This window comes from Macrotis lagotis, chromosome 1 (assembly GCF_037893015.1).
Source record: "Macrotis lagotis isolate mMagLag1 chromosome 1, bilby.v1.9.chrom.fasta, whole genome shotgun sequence".
Taxonomy (NCBI): domain Eukaryota; kingdom Metazoa; phylum Chordata; class Mammalia; order Peramelemorphia; family Peramelidae; genus Macrotis; species Macrotis lagotis.
Genome location: NC_133658.1, coordinates 297,127,122 through 297,142,396, shown reverse-complemented (window position 1 = coordinate 297,142,396; position 15,275 = coordinate 297,127,122). Strand labels below are relative to the sequence as shown.

The 15,275-nt window shown below is 43.0% G+C and overlaps 1 protein-coding gene across 4 annotated transcripts in view; it reads right to left on the bottom strand.

Moving 5' to 3' along the window:
• Positions 1-15,275, bottom strand: part of CDH22 (cadherin 22) — a 185,769-nt gene that overhangs the window by 41,990 nt on the left and 128,504 nt on the right. For all 4 annotated transcript variants that reach the window (XM_074211194.1, XM_074211195.1, XM_074211197.1 and 1 more), the window contains 2 exons: positions 11,721-11,840; positions 514-681 (listed from right to left, as the gene is read on the bottom strand). In XM_074211194.1, the coding sequence (XP_074067295.1) occupies positions 514-681; positions 11,721-11,840 (288 nt within the window). The remainder of the gene's footprint in view (positions 1-513; positions 682-11,720; positions 11,841-15,275) is intronic.

Genomic DNA, 15,275 nt, shown 5'->3' with positions numbered 1-15,275 from the left:
GCTAACTCTTCCTCTAGCAGATATCTGGTGATGATACTAATCTTTCCCAAGTCAGGCAGATGGCAAGGCCTGGCTTAGCTGGCCTCAGCAAGAGTTATCAGGTCTCTTCCCTCCCAGTACCCTCTATGATTCAATGCCCCTATCATATCTGACCATCAAGATCCCTTCCAGGACAATTTGAGGGGAAGTGCCACTGGAAAATGTGAATAGAACAAGGGATCCTTGGACAGGAAGATAATTAATGGGAGGGCCTCTTATTCTTCAAAAACAGAGGAAGAAGGAAGATAAGCACCATGAGAGATGGGGTGCAGAGAGAAAAAGTTGGTAGGAAAAATGTAAGTTCATTTAGGGTAGAGTCTAATTTTTTTTTTTAATCTTTGCATCCCCAGTGCCAGAAGAGTACCTTTCACATAACAGTAATTATTGAATGAATTGAACTGAATTGAGAGCAGAGGAAGTTTTGATGGACAATGAATCCTGAAAATGGGGGGGAGGCCAAGCAGGGGTCCTTACTCTGTGGAAAGCGGGGTGGGTTGTCATTGACATCAGTAATGACGATGGTAACTGTAGTGGAGCCCGACAAGCCTCCCAGCTGACCAGCCATGTCTGTAGCCCGGATCACAACCTCATAACGCTCCTGTTTCTCCCGGTCCAAGTCAGCCACTGCTGTGCGGATCACACCTGGGAAGGAGCAAAGGGATCCCAGCTCAGTTTCAATTGGGAGGTAAGGGCTGTACTGGGTCTCCGGGCTGTGACTCTAAGACTGACCACTTTTCTTTCTCTGCCTTTCCTCCACATAAAGGATTCAATTTCCTTTGTCAGAGACTCCAAAGCTGGGTTAGTAGAAGGGTGAGGCATAGATCAGAGAGCTAAGACCCTCTCAGTCATTCACAGTCATGGAGAATAGATAAAAATTCATCAAATAATCCTGAACAAAGTGTAGTTTTATTTACACACATACAATCTCCACACACTACTCACATAATATACACACACACAACTCATACTCTGTAATATACAACCACATTCACAACTCAATTTCACACACAATCAGCTTACACAACTCACTGGCACAAACTCACGCATAATTCACATAGAGCCCCATAGTTCACACATTCACAGAACATTAGAGATGGAAAGGAATGGCACACACTCTGCATATAACTTGTGCGTAAAGCATAGATACACACCGATAAACAAACACAAACACAAACCCATACATTTCCATCTCTGTAATGGTTGCCCCTCCTCTCTCAAATTACTTCTGTTTCTAGATGGATGTCAGAAGCCCCAGCTTGGTCTAATTCCCATATTAAAATGACGATCTACGAAATGGACAAGTGAGGAAAAACTGGACGAAGGCCAGATCCAGGGACCTCCTCACTCCTCCAGAGGATGATCAGCTCAGCACTCCCCCAACCTGCTGAGCACCAGCTGGCGATGGGCAGTGCCTGGGGCTGGGCTCCCCCCCCACCATTGCTTTCCTGGCTCGGCTCTGACCCCTCTAAGCTGTGAGCGCCAGGTGGAGTCACGCACCAGCTGCCTTTTTATTTCTCCAATAAAAACTAGGCTCCTGACTTCACAAGCTGGCCCCTGGGCTCTCTCAGGCTCTAAATCTCCCCCAAACGACCCCCAGATTCTCCTCCATTTATGTTATTGCAGCCTCAGCCTGCTGGGATGTGGCAGCTTGGAGGAAGAAGAGGGTCTATGCTTGGCATTGAGATACTGAGCCCTTGGACAGACAGGGCTTGTCAGGGGAGAATACCCACAGTGGGAAGGGCTCCTTATTCCACCACTGGAGTTCTCTTAAGGGTTGTCTCAGATAGATATTGGAAGGATCAGTTCAGGGTATATAAAAAGTAGGTGGGAACAAGTACAAGTCATAGGGGCTCATGAATCCATTACTGCTTCATGCCATTTCTTCCACTTTATCTCCCATAACATGTTAGTTTGCCTCCTCATCTGTGAGATCATTTCAGGGAAAGGACTAATTTACTGAGAGACAGTATGTCACAGTGAATGGGATGTTAGACTTGGGAGTCAGAAAAACCTGGATCCAAATGCCTCTTAGCTATGTGAACCCAATAAACCTCCCTGTTTCCCCACATGTAAAATAAAGGAGCTAGAATTGTTGACCTCTAAGTTCCTTTCCACTCAGAATCCATGATCCTGTGACAGCATTTTGTATTCTTTTGTATCCTAGCCAGTGGTTTAGCCCAAAGTTGACCATTTAGTTGATACCTTAGTACATTCTCAAAAAATGGGTATGCTGACCGAATTCAGGTTTGAATCCATCTCTGGGATTCACTATCTGGGTGACCTTGGGCCTCTTTATCTATTAAAGAGGAGTTGGATTAACTCCATGAAGTTCTAATAATGCATAATTCAATAGTTATGTGATTCTGATTCACTTGACCTCTAAGACTATGTTGCAGAGAAGGTGCTAACCTGCACTGGTAGAGGAAGTTTTCTCAATGGGTATCAAAGAAATCACAGGTCCAGTCCTTATCCCTCTGACTGACCTATTGGTTGGTGCAGAGCTAAGTGCTGTCTAGACCTCTAATGGCAGAGACCACTTAGATTGTTAGAGCTGGAAGGACTCTTAAGGAACAAACCCTCATTTTCTAGATGACAAAAAACCCCCAACTAGTTTTGAGTTAGGAGCAGAGCTAGGTCCAGCTCCTACTACTGGTCCCTAGTCCAATGATCTTTCCCTCACTTTGGTGCCAAGCCAAGCCATGGGGGAGGAGTGGCTGCTTAGAATGGGAAGACTTCTATGGGACAATGGCTGTTAATCCCAGGGAATGGTTTTCAGTGGTGTCCCCTCCTCCTGAGGGAAGAAAAGAGAAAAAAAAATGGAAGGAAAGAGAGAAAGAGGAAAGGAGAGTAGTGAAAGAGACAGGAGGGTCTTCTTGACTCATTAGGAACCAGTCCTGTCCACTGTCTTGGAATAGAGAGTGATTGCCAAACTGTATTAGGGAAAGGAAGAGTTGTGATGATGATACAGTTTTCCATATTAATATATATGTATATAAGCAACTAGAGCATGCAGTAATTAGAGTGCAGGAAGACTTTTATCTTCCTGAGTTCAAATCTGGTGCCAGACACTAGCTGTGTGATCCTGGACAAGTCACTTAATCCTTTTGCCTCAGTTTCCTCATGTGAAAGCTGGAGAAATAAATGGCAAATCATTGCAGTGTCTTTTGCTAAGAAAACATGGGGTCACAAAGAGTCGGACATGACAAAAATGACTGAACAACTATATATATGTGTGTGTATATACACATATTATATATGTATGCATGAAATTTTATATGTGTGCATCTACATATATATACATTAATGTAAATATGCACGTGCATATATGGAGAGACAGAAAGAGATAAAACCACTGGACTCTATCCATTGGTGAATGACTAAACAAACTAGTCTATAAACACAATCTGATTTTACTGTCCTATAAGAATTAATGAATATAGAAAATTGGGAAGGCTTATATGAACTGAGGCATAAGGAAGTAAAAAGCACTGGGAAAAAAGTATGTAAAATGACTACAATAATTTAAATGGAAAAAACAACAAGAGAATGCTAGGAACTGAATGCTGTATAATTATAACGGCCAAGTCTGGCCTTGAAGAAGAGATGAGAAAATGCTTCTCCAACCCTTCCTTATAGAGATGGAGAAATATAGGTATGGGCCATTCTATCTATCTATATAACATTAGACTCAGTTGATACACTTGTTAGTTTCATCCAACTCTCTTTTACCCAGCTTTTTAATTTTTTTATTATAAGGGTTGACTCTCTAGGGAAGGGAAGGAGAAGGGATTTATTCTGAAATGAGGTTGATATAAAAATAAAAAAAGTATCAATAAAATAGAGATGAGAGGGGGAACCAACTTACTGGAGCCTTGAATTAGAGAATCATTTAGGAAGGTGACCAGTTCTATTGTTCCTTCCCCTTTCTCTTTCAGGTTGCAAAGGAATGGCTAGGCCTCCACAGGGAAGTCAGTCACCCGGCTAATGGGTCCATGAGCCAGTCCCAGCACACACTCTTTTGGGCCTTAATTAGACAAGTGAATTCTCATTTACCCAGCATGTCCCTTCTTAAACTCTGTCCAAGCTCTAGGGCCCAAACAAAGGGCAGAAGTGCAGGAAAGGCAGGGAATGGAAAATCCAAGCTGATTTTTTTTCTAACATCTTAGATCTGCAGTTTGATTTAGTGGACAAACACCAAATTTACAACCAAAGGATCACAGATTGAGGATTTACCTGCGTGACTTTAGGAAAGTCACTTGAACCCATTTTTCTCTTCTTCCTAATTTATGACTCTCATTTCTGATAGATTGTAATTTGTATTGCCCCCATTTTACAAATGTGGAGCCTGAGGTTAAAAGACATTAAATGACTAACTAAAGTCATACAGATAATAAGTAGCAGACCCAGAATCTGAATCCAGGTTTCCTTCTTCCAAGTCTTCTAAGTACCATACCACAGCTCCTCTCCTCTTTCTCTTTTCTTTCATTCTTCCCCATCTTTACCAGATCCCTCTGTCTCCCTTAGTCAATTTCCATCTCTCTTCTGTCTCTCATTATATTCTCTTCTTTGATTGAATCTTACAGTTTTAGAGCCATAAAGATACCTGACAACCATCATTTTATGGAGAAGGAACTGAAGTCCAGAGAGGCCCACAAAACTAACAGTTTGGTTTTGGACTAATTTGTTTTAATTCTTGGACTAGAATCACTCCAGCCCTACAGAATCATAAACTTTTTTTTAGAAACATAAACTCTTAATCATAAGGGAGAAGGAAGAGAGGTAACAAGCATATAAATGAGAACTAGGTGGAGGTGGGGCTCTGAGGAATAGAAAGTAAATAGGAGCAGAAAGGTGGAGGGGGTGATTGAAAGATGAAACAGTAAGAAGAGAGAGCTGGAGAAGAATCAAAGATCTTAAAATCAGAAGGAATCTTGGAGTTACCTAGTCCAGCATTTTTATTTTACAAAGGAAAAAACAGGTCTAGAGAGGTAAAATGACTCAACCAACATCACACAAGTAATAACAGAATGATAATTTGAATCCAGATCCTCTTCCTCCAAATTCAGTAATCTTTCCAATCAAGAAAAAGGGAGAGAGGAATCAAAGGAAAGATGGAATGGTGGAGAAATCCTAAGAGAGAGAGAGAGAGAGAGAGAGAGAGAGAGAGAGAGAGAGAGGAATAGGTTTTTCAGAAGAACTGAACTTTTTTGAATGACATGGTCATCAGTACTGATATGATATCTTTCTCCTTTTATGTATTATTTTTATCCATCTCCATTTTCTCCATTATTTTTCTCATCGTGGAAGCTCCTCTAGGATAATCTTGGGATACCTGTTATAGACAATGCCATCCTCATCCTGATGAAGGAAAACAAAACAAAACACAACACAACAAAAAAGAAAACTACAGAATCTGAATGAATACTGTGTTCACTTTTTAAAAATTTCTCTTACGTTTTTCCTTCCTATCCCATTGTTTTCTTTCTTTCCTTTTTATCCTAATTCCTCATACAGAAAATGACTAGCATGTAAACATGTTAAGTATAAATGTACATGTATAATGTTCACTAGACCATTCGCCACTGAGGGGAGGGGAGGGGAGGGGGGAGAGTGAAAGAAAATTGTGTAACATAAATATGCATGTGGATGATTGTTGAAAAACTTTCTTAACATGTAATTGGAAAAATAAAATATCAATTAAAAAAATAAAATCCTAAGGAAAAAAAAAGAATAGAAGCTCCTTGAGGGCAGGGACTATCTTGTTTGCTTTTGTTTCCCAGCACAGTGATTGGCTCATAAGAAGTGTTAAATGCTCTCTCTCTCTCTCTCTCTCTCTCTCTCTCTCTCTCTCTCTCTCTCTCACACACACACACACACACACACACACACACACCCCACCCCTATCCATGTATCTATGTTTCTATCTATCCATTCATAAATCCATCTATTTATCAGGAGTCACTGGACATCTCTGGACACCATATGGATGTTGCAAAAGGGAATATATAAATACCTTGATCTCCCCTCCCTCCCACTTGACCCTATTTTCCTCTGTACTCCTCCCCATCTACAATCCACCCCTACAGAAATACTCAGTACCTTCTAAAGATTGGGTTACTGGAGCTCTATCCTTTACTGTAACCAGTTTATGGAGAATAGCATTTTGGAAGTAAGTATAAGATCTAAAGTTGGAAATGAATGTAATAGTTCATCTCATCTAACACTCTCACTTTGCATATGAGTAAACCTAAGACCCAGAGAGAGAATGGGACTTTTCAAGGATCAAACATGTACTAAGTAAAAGAGTTGGTATTCAAGTGGAGACAGGAACTTTCCAACTCTAAGTCTAGAGGTCTTTTTTAATGATTAAGATCTACAGGGAGCAATCAGCATCCTTTTGTTTACTAGCCCACTCCATTTTTCCTGGAAATAATTCATCCTCAAGCCATGAGAAGCATGAAAAGCTATTCCAGGTAGTCAAGTCCTTGGGAGGAGGCTCTGTTCTAATTCATACTCCTGCCCAAATCACTTTAGGTAAGTGGGTCCTAGGATTCCCTCACTGGACTATATGAAGAACTGAATCCCAGGAAAAGAATAAATGTCAGGCCATTGATCCCAACCTCACATTCAATCTAGTTATAAAAATGATATCCTGTCTTCCTCTGCCTGGTGAAAAAGACTTAGACTTAGAGTTTAAGGAATCTTTAGAGATCAAGACCATTCCCTTCATTTCACAGATGAGGATATTGTGGCTCAAAGAGCCATGGACTCATTTGTCCAGGACCATGCAGCTAATAAATGAACAAGTCAGGATTAGAATCTAGTCTTTCTAACTCTCCAACATCCTATCTACTGCCATATCCTCTGTTTCACTCTATTTCCATCCTTAGACTCAGGTTTTTTAAGGAAGGGATTGCAGACATGGCAGATCACAACCCAGGACACTGATACTCTATGGAGACAGACTCTTGTCTCTGTTTATCCACTAACTCTATGTTTAACCTTTGGCTACTTCCACTTGGTAGGGGATATTTCCTCCTCTAGACTCATTGGTCTCTGAGGATCCTTCCAGTTTCATCAGTCTATGTTCTATGTTGAAGGACTGTCCCAGCTCCAACATTCTGTTTCATGTTTCAAGGATCCTTTAAATTCTGATATACTATGTTCTAGGGCCCCTTCTACCTTTAACATTCTATGTCCCATGTTCTGGGGCCCCTTCTACCTCTATCATTCTGTGTCCTATTTCTAGGACCCCTTCTACCTCTAACATTCTGTATCCTATGTTCTAGAAGCCTTCCACCTCTAACATTCTGTGTCCTATGTTCTAGGACCCCTTATACCTCTAACATTATGTATCTTATGTTCTAGGACCCCTTCCACCTCTAACATTCTGTATCTTGTGTACTAGGGTCCATTCCAGCCCTGACATTCTATTTCTTAAGGGCCATTCCAGCTCCAAAATTCTATGTCTTATATTCTAAGGTGCCTTACAATCTTGTCGTTCTATGTTCTAGTTCTGATGTTCTATAATTCTAGAAACCTTTGACAACTAATACTTAACATCTCCAGTTCTCTGAAAAATCTGTGGATTTTTTGAGAACAGAGCTGAGGATTTCTGGCTAGGATTTCTTCCCCATGGAGGAGAAGATTTGTTTTGAGGGGTGGGCCAGGAAGGTGGTGAATTGAAAGGGATTAGAGAGCTCTAATAATTGTGACATGGCCACTCCACCTCCCTCCCTCTGGCCCCATTCTAACCCATCCTTCACACTTCCAGGGCCAAGCATCCAGCTGTTCCCCCTCCAGCTGCTGCTGTAGGGGCCATGAAGGGGCACAGCGTGAGATGCCTCATTAGTCACACAAATGCCATTCCTGTTTCAGATGACGGGGACCGTGTTGGGAGAGTTGGCCTTTAAAGCACACAAGTTAATTTCTCCTCTTACAAGGAGAAATTTTTCTCCCTTTCTTTTTTCCTCTTCTCTCTGGCTTTCTCTGGGTCTCTGTCTGTCTCTCTGTGTCTCTGTCTTTCTTTATCTCTCTCTCTCTCTCTCTCTCTCTGCCTGTCTCTGTTTCTTTCTCTCTTCTCTCTCACACCTTCCTCTCAGGTCCCCGTTCCGGCTACGCTCCCTGCTAACTGCACAGTGAGAACAGACTGTACCACTGAGCATCTGCTAAATATAGCTCAGAGAATGTTATCAGTTTAATATTCCCAGCTTATGGAATGAAACACTCTTCTGAGCCAGGTCTGGCACCAACCCTGTTACTGTAGGGAGATGAGAGCCAGAGGAGGAGACAGAAAGGGGAAGCAAAACACTGAGAACTCGAGTGGACTGGGAGCAGGGCAACCAAGAAGGGCCTGGAGAAACTTGGTCTCTCATTTGGACAAGACCTCTCTCTACAGAAGGACCCCCTAAGGGTTCCCCAAATCCTGAGAAGTGAGGGGTTGACTCCTTCCTCTAATTTCCCTACAGAACCCATCTAAAGTAGGGGTTGGATTGGGTGATCCCTAAGGTCCCTTCTAAATTGAAATAGTATGACTTCTTATCTTCTTTTCCACAGAAAATTGAGCTCTTAGTACATATCATAGACTGGAAAATAGAGGAGGGAAACAGTTTAGTGTAATAGTGCTGGGACTCAGTTTCCCAATATGTATAACAAGGGATAATTTCTTACCTCACAAGAATGTTGTGAGGACAGTGCTTTGTAAATTATAAAGCACTACAGAAATGGTGGCTGGCATTAGTACAGTCCAGGTCATTGATGGGTACAGAGAAACTTTTGAACCTACAACCACATCTTCCACTTCCTCATCACCCAGTCTCTCTTTAACTTCCAGCAATTGGGATTCCATCTTAATGTGAAGATAACAATGTCTGTTGTACCTACTTTACAGAGTTTTTGTGAGGTTCAAATGAGAATCTAGCTAAATCTCTTTGCAAAGTTTGAGGTGCCTTATAAAGACTAGTAATTATTATTAATTTATCTAGAACCATAGATTTTAGAGAGAGATGGACGGGATCTTAAAGATCCAGAGTTTCTAAGGGTTCTAGAAGTATAGTCCTGGATCCTCCATGAAAGGAGGGTGCCCAAGCTAGCCTTCCCTTCATTTCCTATGTAGGTATGCACCCTACTTTTCAATTTCCTGTTAGTGTTATTTTCCCCCAATAGACTCTAAGCTCCTTGAGGGCAGAAACTATCCTTTGTATTCTTTGTACCCTCACCCTCAGCAGTGCTCAGCATGTTGTAGGTGCTTAATAAATGTTTAGTGACTGATTGGCTCACTGATTGGACCCTTAGGGATCCCTGAGACCTTTTTCAAGAGATCCTTGAAGTCAAACCTATTCATTTCCACAATAATATTAAAAGGACCTGATATGAAAAATCTTATAAATCAACCGTCAAACATTTATTTACCTATATGCAACAGGACTTTGCTAAACATGGTAGAGATGTAACCCACATAAACAAAAACCTCTCTAGGGAGTTCTCAGTGTTTTTTAAGAATGGAAAGGGATCTCAAAAAGAAAAAGAGTGAATCTCTGATCTAGTCCAATCTCCTCACTTTGCAGGTGAAAAAACTGGAGTCAGAGAAGGGGAAATGACTTGCCCAAGATTACACAACTGATTAGAAGCAGAGTCAAGATTTCAACTCACTTATTCAAGCATTTTTTCCATTAAACCTCAGGGTCAGTGATGCCCTACATTCCAAATCCAATGGCCATTGCTCAGTTTTCATCCTCTTTCTCTTTTCTGCCATATTTCTCTGCCATTGCCTTGATCAATACCTTGAAAACTTCTCCCTTTACCTCAGTTTCCTTATAATATTCTTCCCCCACTATCTCTCACTGCTCTTTCTCAGACTTTACCTCTTAACTGCGTATTTTCCCCAAGGCTTTGTCCTGGACTCATTTATCTTCTTCCTCTACATTTTCTCTCTTGGAAACTTAGTTATTCCCATTGGTTGAAACTATCACCTGTAGATGTTACTAAATCTAGACCATCAACCCTAATCTCTCATCAAAATGCCAAGTCAACATCCCTAAATGCCTGCTAGACATTTTCATCTGGATATTCTTCCAGCATCTTAAACTCATTATGTTCCAAACTAAATTCGTCCGGTTTCCCCTTTAGATTACCCTATGTTCCCCATTTTCTTTATTTCTGTTGATTTGGAATTACCTACCCTACCCCTGTCCCATTCCAGGATTCCCCCATCTGTTGTGAGCCACTAGATCCTTTAATTCTTTCTCTACTGTTTCTTTGGCATCTATTCCCCATCTTTCTATCTCCATTACAGCACCTGAGTCCAGGTGGAACAGCCTTCTAACTAACTGCTCTCCCAGTTCCTAGTTTCTCCTTCATATGTATTCAGGGAACATCTTCCCACTTTTCAATGCACTACTCTGACAATATTACTTCTCCTATTCAAGAGCTTTCTGTGCATTTGGACTGCATAACTTAGAAATTTGTCTTGTAGAGCTCTTTGGGGGTCAAAGCAGCAGAAACTTGGGGCAGGGGGTTGGGAAGGCTATGTTTAAAACCTGAACTAGATGGCTGAAAGGCCTCCCACATCATTCCTTTCTTTATTTCAACTGACAGCTTGGGGATATGGTATTCTAACCAGACCTGGCTCAGCTCTGCCTACCTTCCTCTCCGGGGTCACCTCCCTCTGTTTCCTCAGTCTTCTGTTGCCCTAATCGTCTGCCTCACCTTTCCAATACCCCACTAGGAGGCCTCTCATCCCCCTCTACTCTACCTTTCTCTCTCCTTCCCCCAGCGGACTCTCCCACATCCCATCCCTCATTCCTCTCTTTACATTCCTTACTCCTTTGTCTCCTGCCCTATCCTTCAAATTCTGTACCATTTCCTAGCCTTAACTTTCTATCCTTACCTTCTTTTCTTCCTATCTTCCAGTTTCTTCAGTTCGTTCTTCTACACTTACCCTGCAGTTCCCACCTCACTCTCAATTCCCGACCTCAATTCTCAACCTCCTTCTTTGCCCCATCTCATACCCCTCACCTATAGCCTCCACCCTACTATTCAACTCTACCAACTTTCTTCTGTTCCTAACTTTCCTTATTCCTCTCCTTCGTCCTCATCTCTATTCCTCTGTTCTTTTGCCTCCCCCAACCCAATCTCTCTCATTCTCTTGCCCTGCCCACTCCTCATCTCCCCTGCCCACTCTTTCTCTGGGCCTCTAGCTCCCCAGTTAGAAGACACAATGGATAGAGAACTATCCAAGAATCAGGGAGACCTGAGTCTGCCCTGAGATATTTATTAGCTTGTAACCCTGGGCAAATCATTCTGTCTGCCTCAGTTTCCTCATCTGTAAAATGGGAGTAATGACAGCACCTCCCTCCCAGAGTTATTGTGAGGATAAAATGAGATAATAATTTTAAATCACTTAGAAGAGTGTCTGGCACAGAGTAAGTGATATGTAAATGTTAGTATTATGATCATCATTATTCTAGCCTTCTCTTTTCTTCCAATCCTTCCTACTTCCCAAGTTATCTTCCATCAGCTCATGACTGTACTCCCACCATCCTATGTTTGACCTTGGGGAAGCATTTGATTGCTCAGCCTCCTCTCCCCTCATAACCCCCTCACCCCACTGGGATCAGTTTCTAGGGCATGGCCCATTTCTGCCATCCCTTCTGCCAAGCCCGCCCCACAGAGCTCCTCACCTGTCTTGTTGTCCACAGTGAAGTGCTGCTCACCATCCAGGACACTGTACAGCAGTCGTGCACTGCTCCCATACGTGGGGTCATCTGCATCTGATGCCATCACCTGCATTACTGAAGTGCCTGGGCCCATGGAGGGGGAAGGTAGGGGGGACCAAGGAGAGACACGGTTGTGAGATCATCTGCCTGGAGCCTGAGAGGGAAAAGAGACTCACTGGGAGGTGTTCCTGAGCCCCCACCCCCATCTCCTCATTGAGTCCTCATCCCCCTCACCAAGCCCCTGGCTCTCTTCCCCTAGGATCCCAATTCTCCCCGAACCCCACCACCCCCCATGCCTCCTTCTTCCCTCCCTCCATCTTCTTCACTCATGGTTCCTTAAGCTACTTTTCAGTGAATTAGAGTCAGATCAGAAATCCAGGACCAGATCTTAGCTGACCCTAGAATCAATGCTGCCTCCTATTCCCTGCACTTTTCCCAGCCTGGCCATTTAGAGCAGAGCTGTGGCTATACTAGCCATCTCCGGCTGCTTCTCACTCTTGAAGAAGTGAGGAGGTGATTCCAATGTCTCAGCTAGGGAGAATATAGACAGTAGGGGGATGTGGTTAGAAGGTCTTGGGTTCTAGGCCTGACAAGTGCCTCTGAGGAAAAAAACTCAGAATTGGAAGTGTCTCTGGACACTGCCCCACAGCTCAGCCTTGTAGGAAGTCTGGGAAGGCTACAGAGAGATAGCTCCACTGCCATCCTCCAGATCTCTCAGATTATGTAGCCCAGCACCCTCAGCTTACAGAAACGGAAGTTCAAGTCCAGAGGAAACAAATCACAGAATTTCAGAGAGAAGAGAGTTCACAGGTCATTTAGTCCAGTCCAATCCATACCTAAATAAGAATCCTTTTTCCAAAAACCTTTCCATATAGTCATTCAGCCCTCAATCAACCTGCAGTGACAGAGAGTTCATTAGTCCTTTCAGGAAAATCTATTTTTCAACAGCTCTAATGTTAGCAAATTTTTCTTTCTATTGAGCTGAAATGTACTTGCCCAAGGTCTCACAGTAAAATTAGAGGTAAAGGACAGACTAGAATTCAGGTCTCCTGAGACCCAGACAAGGGATCTTTTCCTTATTTCACTGTAAAAGATCTTTAAGCAAACACAGGGTTTAGACATGGAAAGAGTACTTTTCATATGAGGAAAGTGAGGCCCAGAGAGCTTGTCACTTGTCCAAGGTCACCTGGGTAAGATAGCAAAACTGTAATTCAAACCCAAGTCCTTTCATTCCAAATATAACACTTTTACCAATGGACCTCACTGAAATGGACCTCACCGATATACCTGCAGGATGGGCTCAGCCAGAGAATAATGGAGAGTTGAAAGCTGGGAAGAGCCTGCCTTGTAAGCTTTGTGCCGACAGAGAAGAAGAGGAGTCCCTGACTCAGGATGTTCCCCCTCCCCCAGCTGAGCTGCCTAGGAATGCTGGGAGGGCCACAGGGGAGAACGGTTCCACTGCCTTCCTCCAGGCTGAGGTTCTGGATTCTGCCACCTCCATCATAAGAGAGGAAAGAAGGAAAAACAGAATGGAGGAGCATGGGAGAAGGAAGATATGGTCCAGGGCGGTTGTGCCATCCCTCCTCCTCCCCCGGGGACCCAGACAAGGCCCCCTCTCCTCATTCACTGCACGTAGCCGGTCGGGGAGAGTATAAATTGGATAAAAGTCCATCAAACGGCTGCAATTAAGTTATTGATTTTCGACGCTGCCTCATTAAACTGAGCGCTTCACTCTGCCTGTCCCCGCCATGGTTCTAATTTGACATCATGTTCAATTTGAGAAGAGCAGAACTTGGGACGTGAGGCTCAGCTGGGGGCAGCTGAGGAGAGATGTGGGGAGAGATTCAGAGATGGACAAACAGACAGATGGACCCCAGAGACTTCATTTGCCTTGCAAAAAGAACCTTGGTATGCTAGAATAAGAGTCAGACCTTAACCTAGAGGGAGCTTCAGATTTTCTTAGGGTGCTTAGGATGGACCTCTCATTTCCCCATCACATTCTACCTTATCTGAGTGCATAAGTCAATTGCAATATCCTCAGGAGGAAAGGACTGTGTTGCTTTTTGTGTTTTTATCTGCAGCGCTGAACATAAGGCCCTCTACACATGAGGCAATTAATGAATGACTGTTGAACTAAATTCTATATTGAATGTCAGAGGTGGAAAGAAACTAAGAGGTGGAATGTCAAAGCTAGAAGGGGCCTTAGAACATAGAATATCAGACCAGAAAGTGATCTTAGAACAAAGACCAACCAAACTGGTAGGAACCTAAGAGATCAGCCTAGACTAGAGATCCAGCTTGATTGGTCCAGGTTTGCCTTACAGAAATGCTTTTAAATGCCTAAAATAAAATACACAGTGTTACAAAGAAAACTGATTATTTAACTATATAAAGATATAATTTTCCCAACCAATTTCATAGATCTCCTAATATCTACCTATGGACCCCAAGATTATCAGCCTCTCAAAATCCTGATTTTACAGGTCAGTAGATCCAATCTAGATTTGGCAAGTGATTTGTCCAAGTTCCCACAAAAAGTTTAGGGAAAGCTTCCAGTTTCTATATTTGTAAAATTATTTAGACCATCCTATGAATGTGTCTCTTGGCTCTAACACATGTCCCTGTCCAAGGGACTCCATCTGTTTTGTCTCTATGCCCACTTGTATAACCTAGGGTTCTAGCCAGAAATGAGGGATCAGAACATTTGGGACTCCCGAGTTGCCCCTCCATAGTCTTTGGCCTATCTCATTCCAACTGTTGCTCTCCTTCCCCATGGGCAGAATAGTTTTCAAGCTCTCCTGCCAGGCCAGGCCAGGCCAGTCCAGAGGTAAGCCCAGATCACTGTTTGACTTAATGAGGGAGTGTCTGGAAATGCTACTGCAGCATTTCTCAGCGAGCTCCTCTCCCTCCCCCCTCCCCTCCCCCCAATACCCCCCCCCAGCCCTCTTGCTTCCCCCTCTCTGGACCTTGGTTGGATTGCATTCTGGAAAGATATCCTTATTTCTTAGTCTTTAGAATTTCTTCTTTCTCCTACTCACTCCTCTCCCTCCAGCCCAGCCCAGCGCACCCCACCAATGCACCTCCCTCTCTTCAATTAAAATTGGAACCTCTGAGGAGGAGGAGGACAGGGTTGAAGTATGGTATCTTAGCATCTCAGGGAAGGATGAGGAGTAAGGAACCAGGAGCTAAAGTACAGAGTAGTAGTGGAGAATGTAGGTAACTTAGCCATTGAGATTCTGAGTCTCACATACCAGGATCCCTCTTTGAGCTCTCCTATTTATTACTTCTAAGACCTTGGTCAAGTCATATCGACTCTATGAATCCCAAAATACCCCCTGGCTAGTATGCAGCAGTGCTAAGTAAGTTCCTGTAGAGAGAGTACAAAACTCCATACATACCTTGCATTGTCCTTCCAGAATCTATCACCCTGATATTCATAAGGGTTAGAAATGCCACAGGGCTCAGGAAAATTAGGTGGCACAGTGCATAAAATTGTGCACTTGAACTCAATAAAATCTG